This window comes from Stomoxys calcitrans, chromosome 5 (assembly GCF_963082655.1).
Source record: "Stomoxys calcitrans chromosome 5, idStoCalc2.1, whole genome shotgun sequence".
Lineage (NCBI taxonomy): Eukaryota > Metazoa > Arthropoda > Insecta > Diptera > Muscidae > Stomoxys > Stomoxys calcitrans.
Window position 1 is genome coordinate 46,173,953 of NC_081556.1, and position 27,803 is coordinate 46,201,755.

General features: G+C 42.3%; 3 protein-coding genes across 3 annotated transcripts; all 3 read right to left on the reverse strand.

The window, feature by feature from the left end:
• Positions 1–5,199: 5,199 nt before the first annotated feature.
• On the reverse strand, positions 5,200–6,100 carry LOC131997785 (trypsin 5G1-like). The gene has a single exon (XM_059369390.1). The coding sequence runs from the start codon at positions 6,047–6,049 to the stop codon at positions 5,267–5,269; it is 783 nt and encodes a 260-aa protein (XP_059225373.1). The 5' UTR covers positions 6,050–6,100; the 3' UTR covers positions 5,200–5,266.
• Positions 6,101–10,787: 4,687 nt separating this feature from the next.
• On the reverse strand, positions 10,788–11,615 carry LOC106091295 (trypsin 5G1). The gene has a single exon (XM_013257773.2). The coding sequence runs from the start codon at positions 11,601–11,603 to the stop codon at positions 10,836–10,838; it is 768 nt and encodes a 255-aa protein (XP_013113227.1). The 5' UTR covers positions 11,604–11,615; the 3' UTR covers positions 10,788–10,835.
• Positions 11,616–15,903: 4,288 nt separating this feature from the next.
• LOC106091292 (trypsin 5G1) lies at positions 15,904–16,674 on the reverse strand. Its single transcript, XM_013257770.2, has one exon. The coding sequence runs from the start codon at positions 16,672–16,674 to the stop codon at positions 15,904–15,906; it is 771 nt and encodes a 256-aa protein (XP_013113224.2).
• Positions 16,675–27,803: the final 11,129 nt, after the last annotated feature.

Consider the following 27,803-nt stretch of genomic DNA (forward strand, 5'->3'; position numbering starts at 1 on the left):
GTTGGTCACATACTTGCGACTTGCACTTTTTATAGGAATTTCGATCGACATGTCAGCCAAGTGCCTTGAGTGCTGCAAGCAAGTACATTGATATCAGCAATCCTAGGGATTTTCGATAACACACACTTCAAGCGTATGCAACAGCAGTAGATGGTTGTCAAAAGATCGGAGATACTTTCACAAAGTGGGTTATTAAGCCAATTGAATTACGGTGGGTTTCTATTGTTGTCGTGCAATCAGTTCTAGGTTTTTTTTTTAGATAATGTAAATGGCATGGATTTATTTCAATAGTTATCTTCATCCGTTTGTTTTACTGTGTTTTTTTCGATTTTCTCCCACTGTGTGGCGGTGGGTATAACAAATATACCAGCGGAAGTGAATATGCGTACTGGTGAAGGCTAAGAGATCGATCAAATATCTGGGGATCCAACTGGATACAAAGATGATCTATGCAGAGCGAATCCGCCAGGCGACAACTAAGGCCGGATAAAGGCGCATCTCAGACGACTGATGACAACCATAGGTGGGCCTCTCCCGAGCAGGCGCAGACTCGTGATGGAGACATTCAATAGCATCCTCCTCTATGAAAGCGAAATATGCTACCAAACCCTGCAGATACCGTGCCGTGCAAAGTACATGTTCTCGGTACAGAAGATGGCGGCTCTTAGAGTCATATCGTCCTACCGAATAGTGACTGATCCCGCAGCCCTTGTGATAGCCGGAATGAATCCATAGGCCTAAAGGCCATGGAGCGCGCCAGGCAACACCCAGGGATGATAGGGTAAGATTCAAACGGATCATACATGGGCCATTCGAGAGGAGACTATCGAGAAATGTCAACAAAGGTGGACGAATGAGAATCAGACCAGGTGGATATGACGACTAATACCCGATGTGCGGATCTGGAGTTATAGGAAGTAAAGCGATGTCAACTATTACGTGACACAGATATTGATAGGCCATGGTTACTTTCGGAACATGCATAAAATGGGCAAATGCCTTGCAGACGATGTCGAACTCGTATTCTTCCCATGCGAACACGGGTCGAACGACGCAGGCAACCGAAAACACGAAGAAGTCAGCAGTATATGGACCTGGACGCAATGGCGTAGAGTATAAATGCGGGGGTCTGGACGCAGACACAACGAAGATGATATGGATAAGCATTAGATATGGGGCCACCTCTAAGAATTGCAAAGCGGTTCTCAAGGGGAATTAATCCCTTGTGGTGACACAACATTTTCCCATCCTGGCCCGCAATAATATAAAGACTTCAATTTAAATATTCCTGAGAGAAAGTTTCGTTTTGGGTTCCAATTTCGTGACAGACTTTTCTAATTTAGAGGATGTGAATATTCGAAATTTATCAGGCTTTAAAAAAAAAATCTGGTTGATTCAATCCTGTGGTACCACAACCGACGAATCTGTCTAAGTACGACTAACTGTAGACCTCTACTACAACCTCTAAACTAACTTGGGAATCGTTTTTCCTTTCCCAATTGCAAAAACTATCTCGTTCGTTCTCACGCCAGTCACAACCGCCTCTGCTGACCGAGGCGGCTACCCCCCATTACGTAGGGATGCGTACACCCCATAGTCGGAACTATGGAGGGTTAGTAGAGGGTTAGGGTAATACTGGCTACCGAAATTTCACAGCCAGTTAAATACTATAGTTAGATCAACATCTCAAGCAACATTATAGACGAAGGATAGAATTCTTTATTACATGAATAGGATCGGTGAAGGGTATACTACTATACAATTTGTTGTATGCATCACACAAAGGCCGAATTAAATATCACCAAAGATAGTCTAAGATGTATGTAATGCCGAGTATTTCGGAGTAAAATATTTAAAAATACGCAATAATTTTACAATAATTATGGACCCAGTCAATAAGTTTTAAGCGGTTCTCGTAGTGGGGAAGAAATTCAGATGAAATCCATCCTAAGCGCAAAAAGAAAAAATTTTACCTGATTCAATCTTATCTGAGTAGCACTTGTATGGGGTTTGGAACCCATCCAAACCCTATATTGGTATTCCAATGTAGGCCGGTCTAAGCTTGTAAACAAACCCTTGATCACATAAGGATCATCAAACTCATTGGACCACCATTTGCCTTATTGATGCACGAGTCAATGGGCAAATTCAAAAGTAATCTGCCATCCAAAATAACTCCAAGATCAGTAAAGGAATCTACGTCATCCATTTTATAAGAACCTATATAATAGTCATCTAGAATAGATCTAACCCTGAGAAGAGTTAACTTCTTGCACTTTTTAAGATTAAACGCCATGCCAGTAACACTGCACCAGTCCACTAGAGAGTGCAGATCGCTCTGCAAGCACAGTGACCGATCTGGAGAATCCAAATTACAAAACACCTTCACATCATCTGCAAACATTAAAATCCTTGAAGACTGAATAACTGATGGAAGATCATTCAAGTAAAAAAACGAACAGCAATGGACCTAAATGGATGTCCTGTGGAACACCAGAATAAACAGCTATATCCTTGAAAGGAATATGCATATGATCTGTTTACAAAAGCAACATATGCATGACACGTCAGTTCTAAAAGGTTGGTCAAAGTCGACCTCCCCTTAACAAGGCCGTGTTGATAGGGTGATATAATTGGTGTGACAAAATGGGATATCCTGTGAGAAACCAGCAGTTCAAACAGCTTTGGTATTGCACTTAATTTTCAATAATATATTTTCTACGATTTTTATGTAAAGGAATTATATAACTTGACCTCCAGGAATGAGCAAAATATCCTGAAGATAATGAATCATTGAATATGGTCGTAAGTGGCCTATATAGCTCGTAGGCACAAGATTTAAGAATAATCGTCTGTACACCATCCGGCCATGGTGTCTTCATTCAGCACCTCATCGTCATTAAGAATAATCCGTTGGAAATAATTCAACCTATTACTGTCATAAGCATATTTGGAACAGGCAGACAAATTGGTATATCTATTTTGGAAAAATTCTGCAAACATATCGCATATGTCTGAATCGTCAAATGATTCCCTACAATCAAACTCCATGCAACTAGGAAATTCCCGAACCTTAATCTTAGAATTCATAAACCATATTTGGGTCAGATGTTGGTAAGCTCAAATAACCCACAGATTAAAATTTCAGCGAATTTGGGCAATAAATAAAGCTTTTATGGGCTCCATACCCTTTATCGGCAGATCGGTCTATATGGCAGGCCTAAAACTACTCATTGTTTCAAATTTCAGCGAAATCGGTTAAAAATAAAGCTTTTATTGGCTTCAGACCCTTTATCGGTAGATCGGTCTATATGGCAACTATATCTAAATATGGTCCGATCTGAACCATGCTTAAGTCAGATATCAGGAGGCTTAAAATAACTGTTAACTGTTTCAAATTTCAATTGAAATTTGGCAATAAACAAAGCTTTTATGGGCTTTAGACCCTTTATCGGTAGATCGGTCTATATGGCAGCTATATCTAAATATAGTCCGATCTGAACCATATTTGGGTGAGATGTCGGGAGGCCTTAAATTACTCACAGTTTCATGTTTCATCGGATGCAAAATGAAGTTTTTATGGGCATAAGACCCTTTATCGGAAAATCGGTCTATATAGCAGCTATATCCAAATATGGACCGATTTGGCCCGTTCAAGAACTTAACCAGCGTGCATCAAAAGACGTATCTGTGCCAAATTTCAGTTCAATATCTCAATTTTTGTAGCCTATAGAGTGATTATAACCGACGGACGGACATCAATAAATCGTCTCAGAATTTTGCGACGATTCGAGATATATATACTTTGTAGGGTCGGAAATTGATATTTCGATGTGTTGCAAACGGAATGCACCACCTACGGTGGTGGGTATAATAAATCATGCACCACAGTTTCGAAAGCCTTACTAAAATCCGTGTAAATTACATCTGTTTGAAATCTGTTTACAAAACCATCATAGGCATGACATGTCAGTTCTAATAGGATGGTCAAAGTCGACCTCCCCTTAACAAAGGCGTGTTGGTAGGGTGAAATAATTGGTGTGACAAAATGGGATATCCTACGAGAAGCCGGCAGTTCAAACAGCTTTGGTATTGCACTTACTTTTCAATAATACATTTTCTACCATTTGTATGTGAAGGAATTATATAACTTGATCTCCAGGAATGAGGAAACTATCTTGAAGATAATGAATCATTGAATATGGTCGTACGTGCCCTATATAACTCGCAGGCACAAGATTTAAGAATACTCGCCAGTACACCATCCGGCCCTGATATCTTGGAACTCTTTAATGATTTTAAACCATTCAGCACCTCATCGTCAGTAAGAATAATCCGTTGGAAATAATTCAACCTAATAATGTCATAAGCATATTTGGAACAGGAAGAAAAAGTCTGCAAACATTTCGCATATCTCCGAATCCTCAAACGATTCCCTATAATCAAGCATCATGCAACTAGGGAATTCCCGAACCTTTCACTTAGAATTCATGAACTTATAAACGCTACTGTGAAGATAACTCCTCATCCTGACAGCATAATCAGAATTACATCTCATATTCTCAGTGTTGTACTGAGCCCTCGCTCTCGAATAATTGGTATAATTCAATGAAGTATTACATTTTTTAAATTTCTTAAAAAATCTACTTTTGACATTACGTAAGCGTTTTAGATACGGGGTAGACCATGCTGGTCTCCTTTCAGAATAAGGCTTCACAGTGGGAACAGATATTTCGAAAGCATCATTCAGCACATTATAAAAAGACGATATTCACAAATCCAAGTCGCAATCAGAAACCCAACTAATGCCGAATAAAATTGAACGCAGCAGATCAAAGCCGACACTGTCAAAATCAAATCTAAATCCCGTATTTTTTACTGGAATATCTTTCATCATATCACGCCGCAACAGACCAAGTCGGATGGTATCTATCCTCAGGTTCCGCAAATGGCAAACATCTACATAAAGAAATGTCCACGATAGAGCTAAACACCAGGTCCAAAATCCTATCCCCTACATGTTACCAATGTTATTCATCTGAAACAAGCACTGGTCAAAAATGTTCTCCCAGAATGTATCCATACCAATTGAAGAAACCATTAAAACAGGCACATAAACAACGGCGTTTTCTTTCGAGACCCATGATATCTGGGGTAAGTTGAAGTCACCGAAACAAACATCTTAGTAAGACACCAAGGTTTTATATTTTCAGAAAATACTCAGTTGTTTAATTTTTATTTTTTTTTTTCAAAAATCATTGTCCATTTACAAGCTAAGGCCAGTCTTCTCAGCAATCCAGGGCAATACGGATGCGACGCGAGCGTAGACTCCGGGATAGTTGGGTTCAGCACATCCAAAGCCCCAAGACACTACACCGACGAGAGTGCCATCAAGAGCCATTGGGCCACCAGAATCACCTTGGCAAGAGTCCTTGCCACCTTGAGTATAGCCGGCACAGATCATGCGATCGGTAACGTCTCCGAAATTAGTATAGGCCTCTTGGCATACCTTTTGGTTTACTTTGGGGACTTGGACAGCTCTCAAGACATCGCTACTTTCGTTGGGGTTCTTGGTATTACCCCAGCCAGAAACGGTAACAAGGGTGCCATCGGCAACATCATCGGCGGTGGGCAATTTGGCATACTGGAGTTCAAAGCCCAAGGCACTGGTGTCGTAATCCTCCAATTCCAAAATGGAGAAATCATAGTCCACAACACTGGCACTGTATTGATGGTGTTGATGGATGCGATTAACCTTGAGGAGCAAGCCCCCCTTTTCGGAATAGGAGGAGCCAACGCGTACCTTGAAGTTGGGATTGAACTCTGGATCGCCATCAGTGCAGTGAGCAGCAGTAAGAACGAAGCGCTTGGCAATGAGGGAACCTCCGCAGAAGTGCCATCCTGCTTGCAGGGACACTTGGAAGGGAACCTTCTTGATGTCGGTCTCATAGCCGCCTACGATACGACCATCCAAACGGGGCTTGCTACGTAGGTTGGCAGCAGAGCAGCTAGCCACAAAAAGGACAGCAATAGCGAAGAAAAACCTCATAGTTTACAATGATCCAAACACTTGCGTTTAACAAACCACAAACTAATGTTGGCCAAATACTTGCGACTTGCTCTTTTTATAGGAATTTCGATCCATATATCAGCCAAGGCTAACCAAAAGAGAAAACACAAAATACATACCCTTGAGTGCTGCAGCAAGTTCATTGCTATCAGCAATCCAAGGGATTTTCGATAACACACACTTAAAGGGTATGCAACAGCAACAGATGGTTGTCAAGAGATCTGAGGTACTTTCTCAAAGTGGGTTATTAAGCCAATTCAATTATGGTAGGTTTCTAATGTCGTCGTCCAATCAGTTCTTGACCTTTTTGAGATAAAGTAAAATAGATTTATGAGCTTTACAGCCTTCTGAAGTTTGTTGGCTTTTTTGTGCATGATGTTGTAAATTAAGACCCATGATTAAGTCTTGAAAAGCAAAACTATTTAGAAATATTTCTTTTAAAAATAACAATAATAATCTATTGGATTTCTTTTCTCAAGTAAACGTGTATATCCACAAAAAACATTGTTCGACTTGGGAAAAACTTAAGAAATATTTTTATAACCAGCGCATATTTGTATAAAGATTACATCAGGAATTTTCAATACATTTGTTGGCCAAAGGTTTACCTTTTTTTGTATAAAACTCCCTATATTATACAATACCTTTTATGGTTGCCCAAAAAGTAATTGCGGATTTTTTAAAAGAAAGTAAATGCATTTTTAATAAAACTTAGAATGAACTTTAATCAAATATACTTTTTTTACACTTTTTTCTAAAGCAAGCTAAAAGTAACAGCTGATAACTGACAGAAGAAAGAATGCAATTACAGAGTCACAAGCTGTGAAAAAATTTGTCAACGCCGACTATATGAAAAATCCGCAATTACTTTTTGGGCAACCCAATATATTGGCGATGCCTAAAAGTATTAGGCCTGTTTTTAAAATTTTCACTTTCTGGTACTTTGGCAACCTAGATCCAAATTAATTTTCTTTACTATAACACCTTAAGAGCAGCGACTGCATTTTATTTAATTGATTTGTTACAGTTGGCTTTTGTCAGTGATTGCCTGCTTTTGATTTATTCGAATTAAGATTTTAAGACTATTTATTCATTTATTGTACGTAACTGAACCATTTTCCCAAGGGGCCTATCCGTTTACGCATTTGTTAGAATAAGAAGGAAGATGCCCTCTAGTTCCTACTGTTGTACCATCCAGATCGCTTTAAAAAGCCCAATGACTTGCGAAAGAAATGAGAACCTAAAGTGAAACTCCTTCTGACTGCTAGTGCGGGACACTCACACAGAAGGTGTTCTGTAGTCTCTTCTTCTACGATGTCCTCACAGCTTCTGCAAAAGTCGTTACTGTCAACCTTCAGTCTGTCAGCATGTTTTCCGATTAGACTGTGACCTGTCATGATGAACAAAATGACTGAGACGTCTGTTCTAGCCAATGACGGCAAAGCAGTAGACCTTTTCAAGTCTAGATGAGGCCACATAATTTTGGAATGTTCACAATCCCTCCTTTGTGACGATCTATGATTCGTTGCCCTGCTCCCGAAAACTTGGCTTACATGTCATGCCCGCAGATTTAAGGAAGAATATGACGCGAAAATATGATGCACCCTAGGGAATATCTGCACAGTTAGACGACTAAAAAGAGACCCAACATCAGGAATTCGAACCAAAAACCAGTAAGAAAAGGTAAAAGTCGGGAGGGGCCAACTATATAATACCCTAGACCTACCCTTTATTTATAAATTCGGGCGATATATAAATATATATGTATATGAGAGCTATATCTAACTCTGAACCGACTTTCAAACAGATCGTTTGAAAATTGTTGTTACTACGGCCATATAAGTGTAAATCCGGCGATAAATATGTATGGGTGCTACATCCAAATTTGAACAGATTTTGATGAAATCTCGAAAGCGGTAACAAAATAATTCGTGCCAAGTTTTGTGCGATAAATATATATGAGAGCGTCCGTTCTTGGGTGAAAAAAAGTGATATGTGCAAAATTTCGTGATGATTGGACCACAAATTTGACCTGCACTTTGATTACAAGAATACATGGACTCACAGACCGACAGACGGATGGATGGACAGACGGACATGCTTAAATCGAATCAGAAAGTGATTCTGAGTCCATCGGTATACTTATCAATGGGTCTAGCTCTTCTCCTTCGTATCGTTGCAAACAAATGCACAAACTTATAATACGCTGCACCACAGTGGTGGTGTAGAGTATAAAAACACCGATATCTATTTTTAATAATTGTACATGACCTCAAGCCGAACTATCCACGAAATTGTTCCCCTGGAATGTGTAAGGTAGTTTCTAGTTTCGCAAGTTTGTCTGCTCAACAATTCCCTAGGATATCACTGTGTCCCAGCACCCAGAATAGATCTGTGACAGTCAAGGGCGGTCTTTGAATTCAGAATTACATTCTTCAAGGATTTAACGGCTACCTGGAATGATATTTATGCCAATATGTAATCCACACTGCGTGGAAAATTGGAAGGATAACACAATACCCGTAGGCGCCGCATAAACAAAAGGAAAACTCCCTTTGCCTCACAGCAGTGGTTGCAGAAATTTTTCAAGCCTCAATGTCCAAAGGCATTATGTGCAGCATTTAATTCAGTGTATTTGATGGTGTTGTCCTCAGTGAGACTGTGACGCACAAACAAGCCATCCTTTAGATTCGGCTAAGTATTGAACAGTAGGTGGACTTTTGAAGTGCCGTCCAATAGACCCCAACACCATATATTATTGTAGATCTGACAACTACAATTTATACCCATTGCATGGCACGTGGTTCAAGCCCCCAACTTTTGCCAATAGCTTTCTTTTGCAGGTGTATAGGACAAGATAACCAATCATGGTACATGGATCGATCTCAGCTAGAGGCCAGAGTGGGCCTTGGGGTCTACATTAAGAACACAGGGACTGAGATGTGTTTTAATCTGCCTGGCAATAAAAAGGTCCTGCAGGCGGTGATCCTTTATCGCCCATGGCATGCGTGAGGTGGTATGGTGTTTACGCTAAAACGTGAAGTGTGAACATCTTTACGCACAGTAAACCGTCCATCAGGGCAATAACAACCAGGACGCTAAGGTCACGAATAGTCTTGGAGTGTAAGAAGGAGATACACGTCACATTGTTTAGTTGCCTGGCCATAGCGAAGTAAGGTGGAACGAAAGAGCAGGCTGTTTGGGAGTGAAAGCCAGAGGTCTGCCGTCGATTAACTTGGTTAAAACGAAACACTTCGGGTTAAGGTCATGGGCGACGAAAGCACATGTAACACTATGGAGCAGCGAATCGGTTGGTAGGATGACGACGAAAGTAAGAGGGAGGTCAGAATAGCTTTCGGTATCATAACGGGACACTTAGGACAACGAGCTCACTTAAGCAATATAGGTGCGGTAAGTGATAGTATGTGTAGGGCAAGTGGGGACGAAAATGAGACGTTAAAGCATTTCCTATGTCGCTGCACGGCTTTCGCAGCTAACAGACATCGGCGCTAAGGTGGGGACACAATTCCAGACATGAAACAACCTAGGAGAGTGGCTCAGATTTTCTTTTTCGAGGTTACTTTTAAGTATTCAGAGCGCACTAAGCCGATTACTGGCTAAGGTGTATATCCATAGTGGTTTGGGCTAGATTATTATATGCACCCTCTTTTCAACTAACCTAATCTTTACAATATGAAATTAAATTTAAAGGTATTTTGAGTACGAATCGGACATTCAATTTTATTTTAGTAGCTAGTCAGTCGCCTTTTGCATCAGTTAAAGACATAATGAAAGGTTTGCAGGAATAGAGTACATATGATATCCAAAATTCGAGGGCAGTGAGATAACCAAAAAGCTAGCTTTATATCCAAAAATCTTTTAATTTATATATCTATCCATCTCCATGCATCCATTTATCGAACCATAATTTCATCTATATTTTCAATCATATATCCATCCATATTTCCAATCATCTTTCCATCTATCTCTTCAACCATATATCCGTCCATATTGCCAAACATCTATCAACTCATCAACCTACCCATGCATTCATCTAAAGATTCATTTATTTACCCATCCATTTATGCAACCAGAAAGAAAAGAAATAGGAGAGAAAAAGAAACGAAAGCCGGCACAGAGGTGGAAAGAAGTCGTACCGACTTGAAGGCCGACCTTTCAGCCATCCCAGACCATAGCAGAATTCAAAAAAGTCTCGGGGATCGAAAACCTTCTTTCCATCGCTGGGTACTGGCATAGCATATTTTTCATCGTCTTCAACTCCTCCACTTCCCCACAGACCCCGCAAAAATACTAATCTTCCCGAGCCTATCGACCGATCATAGCAGTGGAAGGTCAGGACTCCCAACCACAACAACCCAAAGCCACGCCTCTCTAGCTGGAGGACAATCGACGTCCTCGTTCCGTAGAACCTCGACCACAGGGTCTTAGCAACCCTGCAGCCTACAACGCCATTAAACCATTTTTAAAAATTTCCTTCCTGCGGGAAATTTTCATAAAATTTTATTTCCCATGAAAGTATCAAAATTTGCCTTTCCTTAAAAAATTTTGTGTAAATTTCTTTTCTATAAGAAATGCTATCAAGTTTTCATTTCTACGACTATTTGAAATTTTATCAAAATTTCTGTAGAAATTTTTCATATAATTTTTTTAAATTTTCTTCCCACGTAAAATATTCAAAAATTGTTTAAACACAAAATTTTTAAAGTTTTTACATGTATGTAAGATTTATTTTATCATTTCATCATTATAGACTAAGACCGGTCTTCTCAGCAATCCATGGCAACACAGAAGAGACACGAGCGTACACCCCAGGATAATTGGGTTGAGCACAGCCAGAACCCCAAGACACAACACCCACTAAAGTGCGATTACGAACCAAAGGACCGCCTGAGTCACCTTGGCAAGAATCCTTGCCTCCTTCAACCAAACCGGCACACAACATACGATCTGTGATACGTGCCTTATAGGCCTCCTCACAAACATTCTCGTTGACTTTGGGTACATGGACTGCTCTCAAAATGCGTATGTCATCGCTAGGATTTTTTGTACCACCCCATCCAGAGACAGTTAAAACTGTACCATCAGGTACCTGGCTGCGGGTGGGCAATTTGGCATATTGCATTTCAAATGACAAGGCATTCAAGTCATAGTCCTCCAATTCCAAGATGGAAAAATCGTAATCAATGGTATTCCAATCGAACTTCTCATGTTGATGTACGCGCGCCACCTTAACCATCAGTCCTCCCTTATCAGAAACGGAAGAACCAATTCGTACTGCGAATAGTGGTTCGAATTCATCGTGACCATATGTGCAGTGGGCGGCCGTCAAGACGAATCGTTTGGCAATCAGAGAACCACCACAGAAGTGATTTGAGCTGAAAAGGGACACCTGAAATGGCACATCCTTGATGTCAACTGCAAATCCACCAACAATACGACCATCCAGCCGGGCCAAAGATGCGCTCGAAAGTCCCACCACACTTAGCGTTAAGAAGGTAAGTAGGAACATCATTTTGGGTAAATAACTACTAATGGCCACACTCCATCTTTTGCCCTTATATACGGAGATGTTGTGCTGTTTTTCTTCACTGTGGCAATTAAAGTTTAATGCAATGGCTTAACATGCTTTACACTATCAATTAAAAGTGGTGGAATACAGATAGTTGTAAACTTAAGAATGAAATTGATATGGTGAAAGCACGTTTCATCTTTTTCGAGGACGCAATAAAACTTGTTTACGCCAGCTTCTATATCTTAAAATTTGTTTTGTCTGCCTTGTCTGTGATAGTCTTGCAAAAATAATACCATTTAAGTGGCATAAGTCGGACGTTTTACCATAGTTGCTACACAAAATAGAGTGAGAGAAACCTTTAATAGCCACCACCAAAGGATAAGGAATACACGTCTAGTGAGTCCGTTTGAAAAACGGCTACAAATTGATCTGCGACCTCATAAAGTATTCTTGATTGCCTTGACATTCTGAGTCGATCGAGCCCCAATTGTATCATTGTTCCCACTCTATATTTGGTCTGCCCATGCTCTGCGATTCAAATTGTAAGAGCAGTGCAAATACCGACTGGAGAGTTCGTTTCACGCTCACACCGGGTTATTCGAATTGCAGACTGGCTGCTGACCGATGATCGGAACCAGCTGAAGAAGAAGTGGGAGTTCAGTTACGGCAGCCTGCAACAACAGGTTCTCGTTGAGAATAGTCGGAAGGCGAAATTGGATCACTTTTGTTCCAATTTCGAGCCAATTTCGCCATCCGACTATTCTCTATGAGAACCTGTTCTTAAGGGCTGCCCTAACTAAACTCCGCCTTCTTTTTCTTCTGGTTCCGATCATCGGCCAGCAGCCAGTCTGCAATTCGAATAAGCCGATGTGAGCTCGAAACTAACTCTCCACTTTGTATTTGCACTGCTCTCATACTTTGAATCGCATATTTGGGCAGACCAAATATAGAGAGGGAGCAATGATCTTCCGCGTTTATCCCCTTTATTACAAATCGCCAGATTGCAACTTATAATATATTCGATAAGCAGCCCGTTCCTTACGTTGACATCCGAACTTACCCATATCTGGTGATGTGCATTAGCATCACTTCCTACAATGAGGCTCTTCTTACCTGCAGAAACGGCTTCAACCAGCAACTTCAAATACCCCCACCACCAGGAGGACCTTAAGTGCCGCCGAAGCGGCCTTACAATGGTGGAGATTTATCTGTAGGAACCGGATCATAGTCAGGAATCAGAACTTCCACCACTGTTGTGTATGCCACGTCTTCTGATTCCACCAGGAGTTCATCCTGACAAGATTCGTTAGATCTTGTCATGATGAGCTTCCGTACGCATTCAGAGGCAGGTGAGAAAGCTGTCGTACCACTCTTCCTCAGGATACTGGACACTTGCGGTGTGGACGATTCCACCTTAGATGCTTCAATAGCTGCTGCTGTCGAAGTAATTTTTGAGTTCCGTCCTTCTCCGCTGGAGAACACCTTGAGCACAGTCCAAGCAGATGACCCACACACAAGGGCTTGTTGGGTCCCGTTTCGATGCCTTTCCCGTCTGTCTCGATTGTGGCAGGGTTTTTTTCTTCTGCAGTCTGCCAGGCCTTAGCGATGTGGTCGATAGTTCCTCAGACAAATGTTCAGCAACAACTTTTAAGCCGTCTCCTGATTCCCCAACTCCACAGCTTGTATAGACCTTCAGTTTCAACTTGAATCCGTAGGATACAACTCCTTTAGCGTTTTTGACGTCTGCGAGACAGCCGGAGTTTAGTACGAATACTGCATGTCTCTGGTCAACATCAGCCACAGGAATGTCTTCCTTCTTGACTTAATCTTGTGCTGCACCTGGTCAGATTTCACCAATCTTTTTTTTGCGCACAACGATACATTTCAATTGAGCGTTGATCCCCGAAGGCAATTAGTCTGTATCGGCCCCGATAACAGCCTGCATCGTCACAAACTGGAGCAGACCCAGGAAATTCCGCAAGGACATCGGAGTATACTGATGACAATCCATTGATTATCCCACTCGAATTATTCCTAGATATTCAGCCCTTTTCTTCTCCCTTGTCGACAACTGCCATCACCAAACTATCCCTAGGGACATTAGCAATAGTTCTTGGACCCGTCTCACTTTAGTTCGCCCTAGTTCTCTTAGGCATGGGATGCCCTCCAGTTAACCGCAGCCTTTTGCCTGACTGCGATGCAGTTTCCGAATCTAGACGTGTGGTCTTTGGGGTAGCCTGTGCAGCGAAATTAGGGAGCCGAATTTAAGGAATCCCCCTCTATTAGTGAGAGTCTTAGGATCATTTGCACCAAGCCTGAGAGCGATGCACCTTCTATGGGTTTACTGGGAAAGACCGATGGCCTAGGTAAATTATAGGCATGCAAAGATAAAAAAGGTTTGGAGAGAGAGCAAGCAAGAGAGCTATTGGCAAAAGTTTGGAGTTACAACCGCTTGTTATGCACTAGGTATATACTGCAGTTATCAGACCTATAATGCTATATGGTGTTGTGGTCTGGTGAACTGCACTTCAATACTCAGCCGGATCCCAGGAATAGGTTGTTTTTGCAACACCGCCGCCCTGAGGACTATGCCATCTAACGCACTGAATTTAATGCCACTTGTAATGCCTCTGGATATTATGGCTAGACAAATTGCTGCGATCACTACCGTTAGGCTAAGGGAGCTTTTTCTTTGGTTTTACGGCGCCTAAGCACACTGTGTTATCCTTGATACAATGTCCGATGATCCAGGCAGTGCAGATTACACATTTCCTCAGCAACACTTTGATAAAAGGTATTATACCACTATTCCTGATAGAACCGAGTATAACTAAAATATCCCTGACAATAAAAGTTATTTAGACTTCTATACGGATGGTTTCGAACTAGACGACCAGAGGTGTACTCTGGAGAACTTGGATTGGTCATATCGAGAAGGTTATCCGTCCAATGAGTGTGTATCAAGCGAATATCCTTGTAATTAAAGAAGTCTTGGAATGGCCAAGATACAATGTCATAACTACGATTGGCATAAATTTCTTTTCAGACAGCCATTAAATCCCGGGATAACGCATTTCTGAATTCAAAAACCGCTTTCGACTGTTGCAAATCTCTCAACAAAATGACGAAATAGTTCAAAAATCACCTGTTCTGGGTGCTAGGATATCGAGATATCCCAGGGAATTGTAGAGAGGATAAGCTTGCGAGACTAGGAATTACCTAACACTTTCTTGGGGAACTGGAATCTGTAAGCTAAGTCTTTAGGACCAGGCCCGAAGGGCAACGAATTATGTGTGGTCACTTTAACCTTATCCAATCTAGAATGGAAATAGCTCCCATATAAACCGATCTCCCGATTTGACTTCTTGAGCATCCGGAAGCCTCGCAAACCGCTTGAAATTTTGCACAGATACTTAATATTGATGTAGGTCGTTGAGGATTGCAAATGGGCCATATCGGTTCAGATTTGGAAATAGCTCCCATATAAACGGATCTCCCGATTTGACTTCTTGAACCCTTACAAGCTGAAATTTTGCTTCTAGTGTTCCGTAATGACTGTCAACAAATCGCCAAGTACGGTCCAATACGGTCTATAACTAGATATAACTCGCATATTTTAGCAGAATCCATGGTGGTGGGTTCCCAAGGGTCGGCCCGGCCGAACTTAGTGTGCTTTTACTTGTTTTTTACTAGATTTTTTCAATTTTCTCCCACAGTGGGTCGTGAGTTAATCACGTCTTCGAATTCACTACCTTCGGTGTTTTACCCATTGACCCTCAGACACAAGAGCCATTGTCCGCCTGTCTAGCCCGACCGAAAACTCATCACGCTATTGTATTGTTTCGGCACGCCGCACAGTGGTTCAAATTATGAAAAAATTGGAAATAAATCCACAAATGTTGATCGGAGAGGTGCAATGTATTGTGTCACGTTTACCCCTTCGTCTTCATCCACATCAGTGCACCGGATGCTCATACATCTGGGACACATACTTCAGTCGTCTAGTAATAAGTGAATCACGGCATGGTTTGCCTGTGCATCACAACCGCAGTCAGGATGACAGTAAGATTTAACACCATCGGTCATAGTGTTTAGACCAATTGCTGTGACCACTGCAATAAGTTTATGGGAACTTTCATTTTGGTTCAGCAGCGGCTATGGGCATAGTGTTATCCTTTTTGCAATGGTCGACATTTGATCGATTCAGGATTATTTCCGGCATATGAATGCTGCCACTGACAAAAAAATTTTCCAACATTATATTTTTTTATATTTAACTTCAATTTTTTATCATTTATTGTTACAGATTGAGGCCGGTCTTCTCAGCAATCCAAGGCAGCACCGTAGAAACACGAGCATACACACCTGGATAATGGGGTTGAGCACAGCCTACACCCCAAGAAACAACACCCACTAAAGTGCGATTGCGAACCAAGGGACCACCTGAATCGCCTTGACATGAATCCTTGCCTCCTCTAACCAAACCAGCACACAACATGCGATCTGTAATGCGGCTCTTATAGACGATCTCACAAATATTCTCATTAACTTTGGGCACATGCACGGCTCTTAAAATACGTGTGTCATCATCAGGATTTGTTGTACTACCCCATCCAGAGGCTGTTAACATTGTGCCATCAGGTACCTGATTGCGAGTGGGTAATTTGGCGTATTGCATTTCAAAGGACAAATCCTTCAAGTCATAATCCTTCAATTCCAATATGGCAAAATCATAATCGAGAGTATTAAAATTGAACTTCTCATGTCGATGTATGCGTAGAACCTTAGCCATCAATCCTCCCCTGTCAGACATAGATGAACCAATTCGTACCCCGAAGATTGGTTCATATTCCTGGTGGCCATTGATGCAATGGGCGGCAGTCAAAACGAAACGTTTTGCAATCAGAGAACCACCACAGAAGTGAAATGAAGCTTGAAGGGACACTTGAAATGGAATATCCTTGATGTCAGCCTCATATCCACCAACAATACGACATCCATCCAGATGTGGCAAAGATGCGCTCGCAAACTCCACCACACTTAAAGTGAAGAAGGTAAGTAGGACCTTCATTTTAGTTAAAAAACTACTAATGGCTCTATTCTATCTTTTGCCCCTTTTATTGTGGCAGTTACTGTTTAATACAATGTTTTTAGAAGCTTATCAACCAAAAAGTAGAGTACTAGAGATCTTTGTAAAGTTAAGAGTTTAATTGATATGATGATTACTTTTCGTCTTTTTGTTTGCTTCAATTCTCATATCTGAAAATCCGCTCTTGTCTGTGATAGTTTTGCAAATATGCTTAGTACTTTTCAAGTGGAACGAGTTTTAGATGCTAAATACTGTACACGGATAAAAAAAAGACGGTACTTTGCCAATACCAGCTTGAATTATAATATTCACATTATTTTTAATACCTTTTGGAATTAATTCAATACCAGACCAAGCAGGCTATTTGTACACACCCAAATGTACTTTGAACACTGAAACGCTGCTATGCTAATTTCGTGGCATCTGTGTGAGGTTTTAAGTCTATATGTACGATTGCCCTTTTACATTTGTGCCACAAGACGCGTGCGCGTTGCATGGGGCGCGGCACGTGCGCTGGCTGTGTACTTAGGAGGGTAATAAAATTAAAGGCGATCGAAGATAGCACTGCGTTGGTATCTCATTCTAGACCAGTTGTATGATTTTTATGAATTCTAGTGATAGAAGATTTGTAGATACATTTTCTGTAGAACCTAACAGTTGAACGTGTAGTTTTGTATTCTTTTGAACACTATTAGAAATTGGTGGCACACAGTGGTCCAAACGGCGAAAAAGGGTAGAAATAAGTCCAACACTTTTGATCTGTTAAACTGAGTGGTTAAACATGTTTTGCCTTAGGTTTTTCAGTATTTATAAACTACACCACTTCTGTGGTACAGGCAACCGGTTGTACGTAGCGGATTGACCTGATGGAAACCTTCATCGGCAAGGGCTGCGTGTTCAGTGTACGTGTTCGTCCTTTTTATACCCTTTTACTTTTTATACCCACCACCGAAAGATGGGGGTGTATTCATTTTGTTATTCAGTTTGCAACACATCAAAATATTTATTTGCGACCCTATAAAGTATATCTATTCTTGATCAGCGTAAAAATCTAAGACGATCTAGCCATGTCCGTCCGTCTGTCTGTTGAAATCACGCTATAGTCTTTAAAACTTTGCACAGATTCTTTTTTTTCCATAAACAGGTTAAGTTCGAAGATGGGCTACATCGGACTATATCTTGATATAGCCCCCATATAGACCGATCTGCCGATTTAGGACAGTGAGTTATGTTAGGCCAGTCGACATCCTTCTTCCGTTTGGGTCAGGTCGGTCCAGATTTGGATATAGCTGCCATATAGACCGATCTCTCGATTTAAGGTCTTGGGCCCATAAATGCGCATTTATTATCCCATGTCGCCGAAATTTGGGACAGTCAGTTGTGTTAGGCCTTTCGACATCTTTCTGCAATTTGGCCCAGATCGGTCCAGATTTGGATATAACTACCATATAGACCGATCTCTCGATTAAGGTTTTTGGCCCCATAAAAGGCGCATTTATTGTCCGATTTCACCGAAAAATTTCGACATCCATGTCGTATATGGTTCATATCGGCATAAAGACCGATATTTTGTTCTGCAAAATTGAACAAAAAGTTGTACTTATTAGACCACTCAAAATACGTGTCGAATATGGTCCAAATCGGACCATATTTCGATAAAGCTGCTAAGGGGGGATAAACTATGCATATTTCGCCGTATTATGATCATGGGAGAGGCACATCCTGAAGTGCCTTTTTCATATACTTCTGGTCCGTGCCGGGATTGAAAAGAACCCCGGACCCTAGTTCCGTTCGTTTTGCCAGAATCGGCCCCATTATCGGTTGGTGAGATGTAACCGGTGCATGCATTTGGTACATTTCCGATCTTTTCTGGCCTTACATCACTACGGGAGTATAGTCACACTGAATATGTTGCAAAGTGCTGTGAACATAGACAGCAGTGGGTCACAAGCGTCCTCGTCGTCGGACTATGTGACGCCCCACCCAACCTCTCCCGTGCGGCATTATTAGCAATAGCAGCATCCCAGTCCCAATATTGCCAGGCCAGTACGGTAAGTGCATCATTTTTGCAATGGAATTGCAACGGAATCCGTGGCAAGATTGACGAGATTGTGGATTCTATGAGTTGGAAGAACATATTGGTTGCAGCGATCCAGGAGACAAAGCTGATACCATGTACTACGAAGGATCGTTAAAGGAATGGAGGTGGGGGATTGACCTTCGTGATACTCCTTTACATGCAGTATGGACCCATCTCGCCTGCGCCTGGCGCTAGTGACCCCTCCATGGAGTGCACGGGGATAACAGTCAGGTCCGGTACTGCCGAGATAGAGCTATACAACGTGTACATACCGCAGGTTGATTGCTGTGTCCTAATTAACGGACAGGCTTACAAGCCCAAAATAAGTGGTCTACTGTCTGGCCAGAATCGATTTATTCTAGCAGACTTGAATGCGCATCACATTTCATGGCATTCTCTCCCAGCTAACGACCAAAGAGGCATAGCTTTGGCAGAGCAGATTGATGGCTTTCACGTTTCACACGGTGAATGATGATGCCAGACATTTCCATTGCATCTCCTGATTTTGAGTGACTTATCAGACCACTCACCATCGACCGACCACACCACTCAACAACCTCTGAGCGCCGGACGTTTATCATTCAGAATAAAGCCGATCGGATAGGCTTCAGAGAATACATTAATGTCGCTTCAGTGAACTGACACCCCCTCTAATGTGCAGTGGTACTCGCAGACGAGCGTGATGGGATTCGCTGCACGGATCTCACTAACTCTAGAATCAGTGAGCTGAATCTGGAAATTAACAGGATAGTCAACGAACATAAGCGGAATTTGTGGCTGGAACACTTGGAGCAATGTAACTTAGGTACCGGTTCTGGCAAGCTGTGGTCTACTGTTAAGTCACTCTCGAACCCCGGTAAACGGGACGACAAGACCTCAGTCACTTTTGGCGATGTAACTGTGACTGGTCCTAAGAGATGCGCTAGGTTGTTCAACCGTCAATTTATTATGCATCCCATGATTGACAGGGCAAGGAGGAGAGCCATTCGTCGTATCTGTGGTCTCCGAACCGATGGACAGCCATCACAATTTACTGAGGGCGAAGTAACGAATGTCATCTGTGGCGCCAATTAAACCAAGGCGTTGGACCCCGACAGAATTTCTACACTAATGCTGAAGAATCTGGATCAGCCTGGAGTCGAGTACCTTACGACTGTCCTCAACCTGTCTTTGAACACTCTTATAGTACCCGATGTCTGGAAAATGAGCAGAGTGATCCCGCTACTGAAGCCTGGAAAGGATCCGAGTAAGGGGGAGTCGTACAGACCGATCTTCCTACTTTCACCAGTAGCCAAGACGCTTGAGGGACTACTACTCCCGAGTCTCACTGGAGATCTTCCGAGCATCAGCATGGATTTCGAAGACTGCATAGCACAAAAACTGCTCCGCATGCCATCACCGCATACATTTGCCGTGGCTTCAATCAGCCCAGGCCATGTGCTATCGACCTATCGAAGGCATTCGACACGGTTAGCCATGCCAAACTCTTTGAGGACATCGCCAATACGTACCTCCAACCAGACCTGAAACGCTGGGTTGCGATTTATCTGTGTGGTCGCCAGTCATTTGTGGAATTTAGCGATAAGAAATCGAAACACCGTCGAGTAAAAAAGGAAGTTTCCCAAGGCGGGGTGATATCCGACACTATTTAACCTCTACTCATCCTCCATTCCACCGCCTCCAGACGGCATAGAGATCGTATCATGTGTGGACAATTGCACAATCATGGCCCCCACCCATTGATGACTTCTGCGATAAGTTAAACATCTACCTCAACGAACTTGCCTCTTATTTCATTGCAAGAGATCTAAGGATATCTGCCACAAATCTTCAGCCAAATTGTTTACTACATACACGCATGAGGTGCGTAGAGAGCTGAAGGTGATAGTCAACGGAGTGATAATTCCGATCATCAAGTGCCCCAAAATACTTGGTGTCCATAAGACAGCTCTTACATATTCTCCCCACATGCCACAGCAATTTGTGAAAAAGTCAAAAGTAAACTCATGATCCTCAAGTCACTTGCCGGCATCACTTGGGGTGCTGACAAAGAAATCTTGTTGACAACGTACAAAGCAATTGGCCGGTCTGTGGTAAGTTATGCAGCGCCAGTGTGGTCCCGTCAGCTTTGTGACACGCAGTGGAATAATATACAGTTCTGTCGGAATGCCGCCCTTTGAACTGCGACGGGCTTTCTCCTCAGTTCTCACGTGGACCACCTCCATCAGGAGACAAAGATCCTACCCGCACGAAGACATAACTATGTACATGCTGTCAAAGCAATACCTTCTGGGCTGTTATCGCAGAGACCACCCAAATCATCATCTTAAGGATAGGTGTTCACCGCCCAGAAGCCTTAAGATAGATCTACATGACCTAGAGCCTGAGGTCCAGCGCTACCAGAAAGAACTTCTACAATAAATCAAGCGGCGTATCAAGCGGGCCTAGACAACATTAATGCAGATACGGTAGAAGATGCGGTGAATAGCTATCGGGTAAATGTGTCCTTGGAGAACGACCGCCTCCCATTGCACATGATGAAATTGACCTCCCTCCCGGCAAACCAGAGTAGTTCTGACACAATTACGATCAGGCAGATGCAGGCGCCTCAATTCCTACAGAGCAAGGATAGGTGCCAACGTACTGGATGTATGTCCCGATTGTTACCAGGGACCACACGATACACGTCACCTGTTTAACTGCCCAGCCAGACCCACTCGCCTCAGACCAAGATCCTTCTGGACGCACCCCATCTTAGTCGCAGAGTTCCTGAATCTGGACACTCAACAGAATCAAGCAGACGAAAGATAAAACACAAAACACTGCTACAACAACAACAAGAACATAACTTTGTGCATTTGTTTGCAACGCTTAGACAGAGATAAGTTGATAAGTATACCGATTGGCTAAGAATCACTTCCTGATTCGATTTAGCTATGTCCGTCTGTCTGTCTGCCCATGTATTCTTGTTATCAAGATACAGGTCGCATTTGTTATCCGATTGGCATGAAATTTTGCACAAATCCATTTTTGGTTCAAGGATGAACGCTGTTGATTTGGAAAATTGAGATAGCTCCCATATAGCCACAATTTTGTTGCGATCTTTACAAAATTTAGAACGATATGCTTTATTGGACCTCAAATTACCTGTGCAAAACTTCATAAAAATCGGTTCAGATTTAGATATAGCTCCCATACATATCTTTCATCCGATATGGCTTATATAAGTCGTAGTAGCCACTTATTTGGTCCGATCTTTACAAAACTTAGCACAAGACGTTTTGTTTCATGTCCCACTACATGTGCAAAATTTCATAAAAATCGGATCAGATTAAGATATATCTTTTATCATATATATCTTTTATCCGATATGGCTTTTAAGGGTATAGAAGACATAGATTTTTTTTCCGATCTTTACAAAATTTTGCCTGCGATGTTTTATTTGAGGTCCCAATATTGCGCAAAATTTCATAAAAATCGGATAAAATTTAGATATAGCTCCCGCATATATCATTGATCCAACCGTACCTTTTAAGGCAGTAGAAGCCACAGTTTTGCTCCGATCTTTACAAATTTAAGCGTGAGGTGTTCTATTTCACGTCCCAATAAAAATGGCAAATTTTGCCAATGAACATTCCGCTAAGGAACAGGGGCAAACTTCTCACATATCAATGAGTGCAGTTCGATTCAAGGTTAAGCTCAGATGCCTTCTTTTTATAGCCGAGACCGAACGGCGTGCCGAACATGCGACACCTCTTTGGAGAGAAGTTTTTACATGGCAAAGTAGCTCACAAATGTTGCCAGCATTAACAGGGGAAACCACCGCTGAACTTTTTTTCGGATGTTCTCGCCAGGATTCGAACCCAAGCGTTCAGCGTCAATGGCGGACATGCTAACCTCTGCGCTACAGTGGCGTCCCAGTACGTACATAAAATATTCTGAATTATCGGTTTACGATTACTCGTAGAACTTGCAATTAAGGGGTATTATGTATTCAGCAATATTACTGACAAGATTGCGAGCAATATTCTTGTGAAACATTTTAACCATCACTCGACTCACTTAAGGGGTCGTTTATGTCAAAACTTAACCTTAACTTAATCTAATGCCAGTAATCAGTAAAATTCGCTCTATCAGTAAAAATTAGTTATCTAAGCGCTGAAGAAGTCAAATCATGAGATACGGTTTATATGGGAGTTATACCTTAACATGGGCTGAATCATCCCATCTACAATACCGACTAATACACAATACATTAGGAAAGATTACCTAACCTAACCGGTTGAAGAGAAAGTGCGAATGTTTATCCGCCCATGCCACTATGGACATATATCTAAGCCAGTAATCGGCTTGTTGTGCGCTCTAAATACCAAAAAGTAACCTCGAAAATGAATATCTAAGTGAGAAATTCTGTCCTGCTAACAAAATCCCTTATTTTTCTCGTATTTATTTCTCTCTCGAGATGAGCTTCCTGATCGTGTAGTGTAGTACCTATATCATATAGGTGTTTTCACAATGAATTCGATAAAACTACAACCTACTAACTAACGGCCCCTGAAGCCTTCACACCTAAGAGTGTTCGATTAGATTTCCACCGAGAATCGAAACGCTTTACACTATGGCTAGTGTTGTGGTATCTTCTGGTTTTACTTTTCCATTGCAAAAAAAAATCCTATAGACTTTAGGCTCACCTCGAAAGAAAAATAAAATTTAGAATTATGAAATAAAAAATCATCTTCGCCTTCAAGGACAAAAAACTTGAAAGACAAATTTCGGTGGAACCAGGCCGGGATTCAAACCTGGATACTGAGAACAACAGCTAGAGCCGCTGTCATTTTCTAGCGTTCGAAGCCATTGACACAACTTTCGAAAAATCCACAGAGACATGTATATACCATGGGAGTTATGTAGTTGCCTGGACAACAAATCTACCACTATAACACATAGAAGTAAAACCTACCAACTTGTGGCCCTTGAAGCCTTTACAACTATAAGTGTCCGATGAAAAGAATCGAAAAGCGTCACTCTATGGTTGGTGTTGCGGTTTCTTCTGGCTGTACTTTTCCATTGCAAAAAAAATAATTCTTCGGTCATTAAGTTCGTCTCGAAAGAAATAGAAATAAAAGAAAAATAATTAAAAATGAGAAATATGAAATATGAAATATGAAAATGATTTTTGAGTGAATGTGGAAAAAACTTGAAAGACAAAATCCCTTATTGTTTTCCATACCATGGTCCGAAGTTGGTTCATGTCTGGTATTGTGTTCCCACATAAGTGCTGGTGTCTGTTAGCCGCGAAAGCCGTGCAATGACATAGAAAATGCTCTAACGTCTCATCATTTTCCCCACTTGCCCTACACATGCTATCACTTGCCGCACCGATATTGCATAAGTGAGCTCTGCCCGGCACTGCTGCAGAGGAGTCACCCTTCCCTGGCTTGAGCGTATTTCCCGAGCAAGCCTGGTCCTACGTACCAAGGGCATCGAGGGAGGTCAAGGTGGTCTTTATCCCCAAGGCGGGTAGAATAAGCCACCGTACGACGAAGAATTATTGGCCTATTAGTCTGTCATCGTTTTTGCTGAAAACACTGGAAAGATTGATTGACCTGAAGATGAAAGGGGGACTATCTTCAGTTGGGCACAACAAGCATACCTCAAACGTAGGTCAGTGAAGATGGCCCTTCACGAGGTGGTACAGGAGGTCGAAAAGTCTCTCCGACAGAAGGAGTAAACTTTGCTTGCCTTCTTGGATATTCAGGGGGCCTTCAATAATGTGGAGATAGGATCGATTGGAGACGAGGACCGCACGGGGACTAACCCCAAAATTTTCCAGTGGACCAATAATACGCTTTATGGCAGGATTATTAATGCGAACCGGGGAGATAGTGTAGTCAGAAGGCAAGTGAACAGAGGAACGCCCCACGCCGATTCTATGGAACCTCGTGATTAATGATATCCTGTTGGATCTCGGTGGGGATGGTACGAGGATAATCGGTTATGCGAACGACAACGTGCTGCTGGTCCGAGGAAGATATCTGTCGACGATCAGCGAGATCATGGAAGGTTCACTGAGAAGATTGTCGCGATCGGCTAATAGGAATAGGTTAAGGGCCAACCCAAGGAACATGAAGCTGGTGCTCTTCTCGGGTAGATACAAGATACCGGAGTTCAGACTCCCTCCTTAGACGGGGTCAGTTTGCGGCTATCAAAGGAGGCCAAGTACCTGGAAGAGGAACGAAGCCATAAGGCACTGTGCGTTTTTTACTCCTACCGGAGGATGTTTGGTAGAATGTTCAGACTCCCTCCTTGGACGGGGTCACTTTGCGGCTATCGAAGGAGGCCAAGTACCTGGAAGAGAAACAAAGCCATAAGGCACTGTGCGTTTTTTACTCCTGCCGGAGGATGTCAAGCTGGTTTATTGGATGTATACGGCCGTCGTGAGATTAGTACTGACCTATGGAGCACTGGTATGGTGGAAGGCCGTAGAGAAGAGGACATGTACGAGGGAGTTCGAGAAGGTCCAGAGACTAGCCTGTGTCGGGGTCACAGGGGCACTGGGATCCGCAACGCAGGTAGGCCTGGAGGCGGTGCTGAATATGCAGCCCATTGAGGCCTGTATTCAAAACGGTTAGGCTGAGGAAGCTCGGCGTGTTGAAGGGGGATGATATCGGCCACAGTTCGATTCTGGGTGTTATGGATGCGGAGGGTAGAATGAGGTGGATCTACGACTACTTGGCACCAGTGCCGACTGGGATGAAGGCATTCGCGATACGTTTTCCTGGGAGGGGTAAAGGGAGGGCGTATGCTGTACTTGAGGAGAATGAGACATCGATCTACACCTATGGCTCCAAGATGGAGTCAGGAACTGAATTGGGGGTCTACTCTGACGCATTCAATATCGGAATGTCTCTGAGACTGACGGACGAGTGTACGGTCTTTCTTACGGTGGTCTATGCCATTACTGTAGTCGCTAGAAATATTCTGGTGAGGTATTTACCGCCCTCAAAAGTCAGGATTTATGTGGACAGTATGGCTGTGCTCAAGGCCTTGGGGTCGAGATGCGTTGAGGATTGTTTAAAATCCCTGGATAGACCCCGGGTCAACAATGTGACGCTGACATGGGTTCCTGGACATGAGAAGATTCCATAAAATGAAAGAGCGGACGAGTGTTCCACGAGGGGTTCGTCTGCACCGGGCGGACCAGCCACTGGTCTTGCCTACGTCCCATTTGTCGAGCTACTGAACACAGTTGAGGAGAAGGCCAGAGCGGCATAGTGGCAAAATGGGACCAGTGGATGGTTGCCTGCTGCAAAGACGCTCTAGCCTTTCATCGACCGGAGGAGGATGAGAGAGTATCCGGCGTTCGATGAGTACCTTAACAGGGATCATAACCGTGCACTGTGCCATAGGCCGCAGGGCTGTGGGCTGCATGAGTTGCCTCCATGAGCATGAGAAGGAGACTGTCGAGCACTTGCTGTGTTCATGTCGGGGTCTGCAAGGACGTAGGCTCCCTTTCTGGGAGCCGTTTCTTCTCTGATCTAGGTGAACTTGCGAACGTACCTCTGGTAGGTCTCCTAAGATTTGTTTTGACGGAACAGGATGGTGCCGCAAGCTCCGTCGTAGGTACATCAGTTTTTGCGAGGGGATGGGCGTTCTTCATCCTCCGCTCGTGTTCACCATTCCTTTTGATTTTCTTTTATTCGTGTATAAGCTCTAGCCGAGGTCTCACATTTTCTTACTCTTCTCTTTCTTTCTAGGGTTCCACAATGGGCCAAACTGTCCTCCGAGTGAACTCACCTATGGTGGGCAACCCACGCAACCTAACCTTAGTAATTGTACAAGAGAACAATACAATGAATGTATACAATGGGTTATTCCGATGGAAAATCCATAGGGCTGAAACTATCGCAATTTTGGTGCTCTAGCGTGAGTAGGAGCTTCTTTATGCGCATACATAGTTGCATTCCTGTATGGACATAGGAGTGGTAGTGATTTTCTATTGTCCATTTTTGCTTATAAATTCCCTGAATTGCAAACACAATGGAAGCGCATTCAAGTGGGATATTGTCCTATGAATTCCCCAGTTAATTTAGTGCACCAGCAGCGCTCAACATTTGCTATGTATTTCAATTGTCTTGCCATATTTGAAGATAATCGGTCGAAAATAGCGAACCGTACTTTGAACACCAATTAACATGGACAGATAGACAGACGAACGGAGAGCCAGACAGGCGGATACAGAAAAAATTCTGAGTCAATCCAACTGCAAATTTGCAATGTGCCAAGGCTTTTACATGGCATAGTACCCCATAAATGTCACCAATATTAGGAGGATTCGAACCCAAGCTTTCAGCGTCTTAGGCAGACATACTAGCCTTTGCTCTACGGTGGCCTACAACTTGATCCATCTTGTTATCAAAAAAATCCTGCCATTTGGTTCTTTGTTTGTTATTTAACGTACGAATTTCGATTACGTCGATATGATTTACGTCGCAATTTTTCGGAACCAATAACGGCGTAAATCGAGGTATTACTGTGTATTACTAATACCTTTTTGGACTACTATTTACTTTTCGTAAAGAAAATGAGTACTTTAATAGTTAACGTGTTTTGGTGATTTGTTACAAATTGTTGTTCAACCTTTGCCCACTTCTTCTTGGCAATTATTCTGAAAAAACTGAAAAGCAAAAACAAATTTTGGAAATATAAGAGTGAATGAGCTAAAAAACAACAACTATGCTGAGCGTTTGTATATAAAAGAAAATTTCGAAACCTTTTGCCAACAAATCCCTTGAAATATAATTTTTTCCTATCATGAATTAGATCAATAAATCTAATGACTGACTAATTGTGCGACACCAAACGAAATTATGAAGATACTGTAGTTTACAGCCTTTCCTAATCGATAACTTATCAATAACGATAAGAAGGTTGACAAAATTAACGACAGCGCCAGGGATTCCCTAAGACAACGAGGGCTGCTATATAATTTTCTGGCCTTATTATGAAAATGCAATTTTTTATTATCAAA